General features: G+C 33.0%; 1 protein-coding gene across 2 annotated transcripts in view; it reads left to right on the top strand.

Annotated features, from left to right (window-relative positions):
- The window catches only part of LOC111636726 (doublesex- and mab-3-related transcription factor 1-like), a 62,238-nt gene extending 57,733 nt beyond the window's left edge, over positions 1-4,505 (top strand). For both annotated transcript variants that reach the window (XM_023382037.1, XM_023382038.1), the window contains exons 5-6: positions 2,180-2,610; positions 4,142-4,505. In XM_023382037.1, coding sequence (XP_023237805.1) covers positions 2,180-2,604 — 425 coding nt within the window. In that variant the 3' untranslated portion in view covers positions 2,605-2,610; positions 4,142-4,505. The remainder of the gene's footprint in view (positions 1-2,179; positions 2,611-4,141) is intronic.
- The last annotated feature ends 4,760 nt before the right edge of the window (positions 4,506-9,265 follow it).

Genomic DNA, 9,265 nt, shown 5'->3' with positions numbered 1-9,265 from the left:
CCCCCTATAACACTGTTGATAATTCCGTTTTATATGAATTCCATGTTGTACGAGTCACTTAGATTTTACAAATACGTGTGCCGGGCTGTGAACGGCTCACGTATTTGTAAAATCTAAGTGACTCGTACAACATGGAATTCATATAAAACGGAAAAATCAACAGTGTTATAGGGGGTCAACTGTATCTTATCGCCTTTCCCTAGAGAGAGAGAGAGAGATGAAGACACTTGAAAATTTAAACTTCACACACGTCGCGTGGTTGACGAATTAGCTTTTAAACAGTACGAAAAAATTGTTATAAACCGAAATTTTATAATAATAAAAGAATTTTCTTTTTTTTTTTTCTTCTTTTTTTCCCCTGTAAATTAAATGTTTCTACAAGCATTATGGTGGTTAAATATTATTGCATACGCCAGAAAGCTGTAAGTTATTCTACGGTCGTGTTACTTTACACTGTCAAATCTTCAAATTAATTGTAAGGCACGTATGGAGATTAAATGTTTACTTAGTCTTGTAATCATATAAATCCTTAATGTGTTTATAAATTATTGTAGAACATCTTCAAATCTTCATATTTTTAAGTGTTTCTCTCTCTATCTTAACTTTTAACAATCTTTTTGAGGCTGTATTTTCTTCTAGTAATTCATCCTCTTCTGAAGGCTTTAAAATGTGGAATAAAATCATAAAAAATTTGCTTTTCGAATTAACCTTTAATCTCTAATTAATGTTCCGAATGCAATCTTTCTACTTTCAACTGTAATTTTTAAGGGTTTCATTCTAACTCTTCTTATTTTTAAAGCCTCAACGTAATATTTTTAGTCTTCTAATATATAATTTTACAGTCTTTCCTCATTTTAAGGCTTTCAGTAAAGCACCTTTCCAATTTATATCCATATTTTAATGCGCTCAAGGTTAATTTTTTATAGGTTTTTTTTCTCATTTTACAACACTTTTATTTTAATGCGTGACTGAAATTTCTATTTTTCCTTATTAATTTATAGCCTTATTATTATGGCCTTTTAATACAATTTCTTTTCTAATTTAGAGTCTTAAAATGAAGATAAATTTTGAAGAGTCCTAAAATAAACTTATGGACAAACATTTCTTTGGAGTTTCTGCTTCCATTTTAAAGGCTCTTGAACAATTTTTTTCTATCTAATTATTTATAAAAGATTGTTTTAATCCAGTATTTGATCTTATCAGTTGCAACTAACACTTTCCTCGTTATTTAACGGGTGATAATTATCTTCCACGTGTCTAAATAGAGAAATTAAATGAATATTAGATACACAACACTAAACTTCTCCATTAAAACTTTGGATATTTTTCCTCGTAATCAATTAAGTTTAATCTCTAAATAAATTTAATAGAATAAAATGATCATTTATAATAAAAAAAAATAGGCTTTTTTTGTATATGTTCTATAAATTATTTATCTTCTGTTCTGTGTGGGGTAGGCGATAGGTTTTACGCCACGAGTCAAAATGTCAATTCCTCATTGTGAAAGTATGCACAATGTCATTTTTTAATGATGATTTGTATACAGAATGTAGATAGAAACAAGTGGAAGAAGTAGAACTGTATATTTTCATACGCAGTAGATATAGAAGCTGTAAAGGTATAAGATACCAGAGGTTGAAAGATCGAGGACTTTCGATTATGACCTTTTCGTCGATTCTTTTTATCAAATTCTGATAATAATTATTTAAAAAAAAATTCTCTCCTGTATATCTAATCAGTTAATACAAAGGTGCGAATAATAACAAAATACAGATAACTGAATACAGAAGTTTTTACTCCACTTTGCGATATGAATAGTATAGAGGAAAAGGTGTGTCGTATGCAATACGAATTAATTAAAGGGCACAGTCCTTACGTTCCGAAAGTTTGCAAATTGTCACTATGAGTAGTTAGAAAATTATAGTTTGAGAGTTTCTGATTCTGTTTGACAACTCAGACTTGTCAATTCTGTATCAATACTTTAATTTCTGATGTAGGGATCAAATTGATCTGCAATTTTAGAAACTCATCAAGGAATTTATTTGGTGCTTTTCATTTGTAACTTGATTTTTTTTTTAATTTTAAACTTTAATAAAAATCAAATAGTTAAAGAAAAAAGCTTCCATTTCACAAACTAACCTTTCTTTTTTTTTATTTTTCCAAATTAACGTTGTTTTAGAGAGAGAGAGAGCGGAAATAGACATGAGAACGTACGCCCTGAGAGAACCAACCGTGGTCCAACCGACTATAAACACACCCTGGTCTAGTATGCTGCAGCAAAGTTCGTCGGGATTGCCTCTGCTCTATCCTCCCATGGGATGCCTCCCGTCTTACTATCGCTACCCCCTGGATATGAATAGCAACGGCATGGCAGCTAATTGTCACTCCGTCACTACTACCGGCGCTTACAACTATCACAGTCTGATCCAGGATCGAAGCTCGGATTATCCCATAACGGAACGCGAAGACACCGACAGCGAAAACTCCAATTTGGGCCTGCCCGGTCTGATACACGGCAGTGTGCCCATCAGATATCACACGGCATTTGCCTCCAGTCTAGTGACAGGCGGCAGGAGCAGAGAAGTTAATTCTCCGGATACATAAAGGCCAGTAAGTACCGTGATAGTGTTTTACGTAAGCAGAATACTACCACCACCACCACGCGTTGTGCGTCATACATAAGACGACTTATCTATATACACTTTGACAGGCTACGATATACGCGCGTGTTAGCGCGGTGTAATAACAATTACGTTAACTTTAATGACCATTAAAATGCAGCTCGAACTATGTGACGACGTAAAGGAGTTTGGCCCCCTCCGTGCGGCAAGGACAAAGAAAATAAACACTCACACCGTAAAGGTCACTAAAGATAACTACGGGTTGTAAGCGCGATGTATAGCATTCTAGGACACGACCTATGGAAGGTTTCTCGAGCTAAGTCCAAATTTTCGGTTCCACACACACACACACACACACACACCACCCTTTGACTGTTCTACCTCTCAGCATGGATCTAATTTTTTAAAATTATTTTCCCTTCTCCCCTAAAGACTACGATATTTAATCTTTCTGGCACGATCACCTTTCACCTTCGCTCCAGTCACTTAGCAATTTTGGTAGAAAGTAAAGGGTGTCGATTTTATTAAACTCTTAGAAGGGAATAAAGGAAAAATAAAAAGAAAATATTCGTAAATTGCATTATATTAAATGAAATTAAAAAAAAAAAAAAACGTTATTGTACTAAAAGAATCTGTTTGACGTCGTCTGCAAAAGTTAATTTTCTTGTTTGGCTCTAGGGTCAAATAGATTACAGAGAAAGACGATTTTAATGGGTTAGGTCATACACGATCATCTTGTCTGCAACAGGTTTTTAAATTGAGTAACACCTGACGAAGATGGATCGTATCTACTTCCCTCCCTATAATTACTTTTGCTTCTACTCTTACTTCTTTGCGTAAACAACTGGTGGGAGGATGTGAAGGGCTTGGCGCGAGAACCAGTTTGAATCCGGTCAAATCGCGGTGCCGTTAAAAATTCCTGGTCTTTTCGAGCGGCGCGTAAATAAGTATAGAAGTTAAGCGATTATTGAAATCCCGAAAATAAGGTTTGAGTAGGCGAAATATTCAAAATCAAACTCTTCTTCCTGAAAAACTCCGAACCCAACTGGAGCCTGTAGAACCAGTCTTGTATTGGAATCAGTAGAACCAGTCTTGTATTGGAGTCAGTAGAATCAGTCTTGTATTGGAGTCAGTAGAGCCAGTCTTGTATTGGAGTCAGTAGAACCAGTCTTGTATTGGAGTCAGCAGAGCCAGTCTTGTATTGGAGTCAGTAGAGCCAGTTAGTAGAGCCAGTTTTGTATTGGAGTCAGTAGAGCCAGTTAGTAGAACCAGAGTATTGGAGCCAGTAGGGCTGTACTGGCTCCAATACTACGAGGTAACGCGGTTACGTCTCTAGTATTAATTAATTAATATATAATCGTTACGCGTAACGTTGTGTAGACGTTCTCGAATATGTTAACTAAGACACACTTCAAGCTTGCGAAACAAAAAATCGTCACTTCTTTTTAACGTTTTATACTTATTCTAACGTAACTGAAAGTATTTAAGTAACTAATTATTAATTTTCTGATCTTTAACAGGGACGGAAGTGCCTTAAATACGTTCAAGAAGGGATATAATAGGGAGGAAGAGTATCTACACGTGGATACAAATTGTGATAAATATAATGCACTCTGTTATTCCATCGATATTTCTTTATGTTTAAAATTTAAATACGTATCGACGAGTAGAAAATCAAAATAAAACAAGCACACAAAGCTAACAATTAAAAAGAAAGAAAATATGAATAAATAATTGTAACGTACTTCATTAAAACTCTATAAAAAGTGAAACGTTTCTTAAGTGTATATGAATTAGAAATTAAGCAAAAAAAATACCAAAAAAACAAAAAAAAAACAAAAAATTATGGGTTTGTCTGTATGTGTATATGAATATATAAATATATATCAATATATGTTACCAAAGTTCTTTCAAATTTGGTAATTTGCTGTGATAAACTCGCAAAAAAAAGCAACCAAAAACACAGAAAATGCACTAAAATTTAAAAAAAAAACACTAGTAATTTCGTTGTGTTATCGAGAAAAATGTATATATAAATTCACTCTCCCTCGTACTTTATAGTTTTTTCAAGTCACAGTTTCGGTGTTACGATCTATATCGTTCTTCGTTGTCTTATTAATTAAACACTACGATAATGGGGAGGTGCAAAATCTAAACTGATCATTCTATATACACGTAGATACACGTAAAATTCCCTCCTCTTCGTGTACTTGCACTTACGTCGTGGAAGTCATCCTCGCAGCACACGATGATTTCTTTGTTTTTTTTTTTTTTTCTGTAGGTTTAGTCACGAAATTTAGTGATGACGAACGTAAAAAAACACGTGAAGGTATTTAAAATTTTTATTCTTGGACTTGTACTTTTCAGAACCCGGTTAAGGTTTTCAGGATAAAGTTTTCGTTTTCGTGACAGACAGACACACGGACACACAACACAGAAATATGATAAGGAGTGGATTTTTTTGGGGGGTCAGTAGGACTAATTTTTGGCATATTATAATATGTAATTGTAATGGAACATCTACGTGAATGTCTGATGATGATGATGATGATGATGATAAACTGTTAGAATTTTAGTTATAATTTATTCTGGAATGATACCGAAATACTGTAATTAAATTCTTAATTTATTATACTTTTTTTCTCTTATAATAATAATAAAATTAATTATGAAAAAGGTGTTTTAATAATTTCCGTGAAGAATTTTTTTTTTTTTTGGTAAAGGACCCTCTAATTAAAAAAATAAATGTCTCTGCTGTGTAAATATTGACGATTATGATGATGATAATGATGGAAGTTTGTAAGAAATATTCTGTGTTTTTTAATAAATTAATTTGAAATTAAACTTATTTTAGGACTGTTAATTACAATTAATTTTAAGGCTGTTTTTATTGAGAATAATTGTTTTAAAGGGGTATATTTGCCTGTCCAGTTTACAGTTGGGAAACGTTAAAGAACAAAAAGTTTTCCTGTTTTCGCGCTTTAAAATCATACTTTTTACAATTAAATCATACAGCGCTTAATTATGGATCGATAATTACAGTGTTTTCTTGCCTTTTTAAGGCAAGAAAACACTGTAATATATAGTTTTCTTGCCTTAAAAAGGCAAGAAAAGAGGTTTCTTGTGTGAAAGGATACTAAATTTCAGTGTTTTCTTGCCTTTTTAAGGCAAGAAAACACTGAAATTTAGTATCCTTTCACACAAGAAACCTCTTGTACTCTAAAGTACCATCCAACAGTATGGAAGATTATCGTTATTTTCCCTATTTTAAACGCTAAATCGAGGTGTATTAATTAAAATTGATACGGAGAATATCATAAAGATTTTATAAAATTCCATAAATTTTAAACTGTTATAAATTTTTTTTTTAAAAAAAGCAAAGTAAAACATCGAATATACACACAGGACGTGCAATAAAATGGGATAAAGTTATAAAGAAAATTGATCAAAGTCACCATGTTTATAAACCATAAATAAGTTGCATAAGGTGGGGAGGGAGTAACAAAAGTTATAAATTTCAAATATATATAGTTTAATTGACGTTACCATAAAATAGAGATAGAAACGTAAAGCATTATTATCTTTTCGCATAAAATACTAACCGAGTTACGCAACGTAACAGAATTCGTTACGCTAAAAAGTATGAAGAGTAAGGGAGAGATAATGCCATTAACAAATTTACTTAATGTAATGAATTAGAAATGACAAAGAAAAAAAGTGCATACAATAAATCGTATGTATTTAGTAATTGCATAAAATTTATTGTATTTGAGTGAGATGTTTGTTTGTCTGACGTCCGATAATAAATATTAGACCTATGATAGCATTTAATCGATTAATTTCTGATAATAGGGTCGTAGACGATGATGAAAAATCTTTTGTTTGAATGTTTTCCTGTTACGGATTTCCATAGTTTGCTTTCTGTTTACTTTTCCACATTATTTATCTTCTGTCTGGTTTACGATTTTTCTCCTTTTCTACGGTACATCTTAAACTTTTCCACTTTTTAAGTATTCTTATATGTTTCCAATGTAATAAAACTATAAAGAATAGCTTCGGAGGGGGGTGTTTTTACGTAACTCTCAGTTACTACCTTAATAATACTCGTAAATTGAATTGCGTAACGTATTTTTAATCGGTTTCAATGGTGTAACGTGTTAATTACTAGCTTTGTTACTCGTAGAATGTATTAAATACTACGGGAAATTAATAAGTTGGGGGGGGTGCTTGAAGAGTAACGTGACAAAGAAAATAAAGATTTCTCGTGTTTAGCGAAGAGTTTTAGTAGAAGTGCCTCTGTTTATCGACAGTAAATGATCCTTTTTTTGTAATGGAAGTAACTGAAAGGGGGGAGGACATTTTGCTATTACTATCGATTGTAAGAGGGATTGCCTCAATTACTTCTTTTTAGTGGAGTTTCCCGGTTTATTCGCGTTATGTGTGTGTGTTTTTTTGTGAAGGAAGTGCGTCATTTTAGTGACGATTTAATAATAATCGCGTTGTAGATAGGTCGGGAGTGTGAAGCTACTTCGAGTGTTTGGAGTACCACTTTTGTTTTACCGAAATCGTGGTTCCATCACGTAAATTCTATACGAAAACTCGGTGAAATTGTGTAAAAGAACTTGGACATTAAAGGGGATTTACGGATTATTCCAACACTCTGGATGTGTGAAAGGGCACGTTTACGTAATTTAGGAGCATTGTGTTACTTACGTAACGTGGTATTAAGTTCCAAATAAGCGTTAAAATGCCGAAATTACGCGTTTTTCAAACTTTTTAACTGGTAATCCCCCCTTTTAGAATACCGAAAACAGGGCACGACATCCCCTATCCATGATATCTATTTACTCCATTCTTTTCTAAGCGAATGGAAGTAAGAGTTGAAAGCTGAACAGTTGTTAATAAATGGCAAAGTCTATCAACCGGGGGTTCGGAATCGCCGTTTTTTCTTGCGGGAAAATTTTCGAATAGAAATAATAATTGTATAACCTTTTAATTCCTTACAATTAACTAAAATTTCATATAAAAACAAGCGAATACTGTAATTGTATTGAAAACAAAGGGAGAGGTCTGTTTGGCATAACTATTTTACACCTAAAATAGCACGTAGAATATACGATATTATTATTAATATTTAATTATTGTTAAGAATTACCATTATCGTAACCACTTATTCATAATGTTTGACCACTTAGCGTAACGTATTGAAATAATAAGCAAGCTTGACATATTTATCGAATTATTTACACGAGGATGAGTTAGACGTAGATACATTATCGTAAATTATAATACGTAATCTACCTGTCGAAGTATGTGTTTACTTAAGTCGTTAAATTGGCATCACTTAAATGATATCGGTAACACGATACCTACCTCCTTTCCTTCCATAACAATTCCACGTTAAGAATATTCAACGTTTTCCTACATTAAATATAATCATTTGATAAATCTGCAAAGGAGAAAAGTCACGATCTCCCTCTTAACAGAGATTAACACTGTTTATTCTCCTACTCGATACTTAAGTTGTGTGTGTGTGTGTTTTTAATGTCTTCTCTTCTTCATTCCATTTTTCTTTGGTATCCTCTCTCTTTGTCTCTCTGTTTCTCGGATGCTCTCCTGATTTCCCTGTGTTTTTCTATCTTTTCTCCTCATGGAGTGGAATAAGGATGGGATAAAGAAACGTTACACGATCTACCAATGGTAAGTTCCTCCCGGGAGGAGTTTGTATAAGAAGCTGGCTTCTATTTAAGTTTTACACGTGAAGAAAAACCAGAAAACGTGGCCAACCCGTCGGTCAGGCTCGAAATACCAATGTTTAGAGGCTCTATCAACTCGGCTTCTAATGGGCAGGGAATTAAGAGAAGAGGACACAGAAGAAGCAACAGAACACCATAAAGAAAGTCATGTTTGAATTTTCGAAATTTAAATATCAAGAATGCAAACTGTCGTCATTTATGTAAATTCATCAAACGATATACTGTATAGCCTATTCTTACTGTAAAATATACAAGTTCGTGTAATATCGAGCGTGAGAAGAAGTGATAAGTGAGAATAGAACACACGAACACTGACCTATTTAAATGTAAAGTCTAGAGTCTATGAATAAACAAAGTCACGAGTTAACTGAATACAGATTTGAATCTAAAAAATCTACGTGAATGAGTCTTTCTAAAACAAGAAATTACGTCAGATTCGAGATTCGTTTATAGAGGAATCATTAATCTTATAGGATCCGAACCCATGTCCTTATATAATATAACTAATGCTCTAGAGTAATTTATAGCATTTGTATCGGTAATACGTCGAATTTTCTTTTATCTTTTGCAATGTTTTGCTCCTGTATATCATACTTTTTCTGTTACCAATAGAGAAGTCCTTTCAGGGGAAATTTTTCAATTGAAATAACCTGACTTTCGATTTGTATTGGAAATTCTTATATAGTTAATCGGTCCTTCTACCCCTAAGATTTCCATATTTTATCTCGATTTTTGTATATCTAACTCCATTCTCGAGATTAAGGAGGAGACAGACAGACAGACAGACAGACAAAAGTGAGAATTTATGGGTCTAAAATCTTTTAACTGCAGTAGTTAATTCGTAAATTTTATCTTTTTCTTTAATACTAAATGACGTATTAATAAAGG

Source organism: Centruroides sculpturatus, unplaced genomic scaffold, assembly GCF_000671375.1.
Source record: "Centruroides sculpturatus isolate CEXI.00-Female unplaced genomic scaffold, Cexi_2.0 scaffold866, whole genome shotgun sequence".
NCBI classification, from domain to species: Eukaryota; Metazoa; Arthropoda; class Arachnida; order Scorpiones; family Buthidae; genus Centruroides; species Centruroides sculpturatus.
The sequence above is the reverse complement of the archived record's forward strand: the minus strand, read 5'-3'. Positions and strand labels throughout refer to the sequence as shown.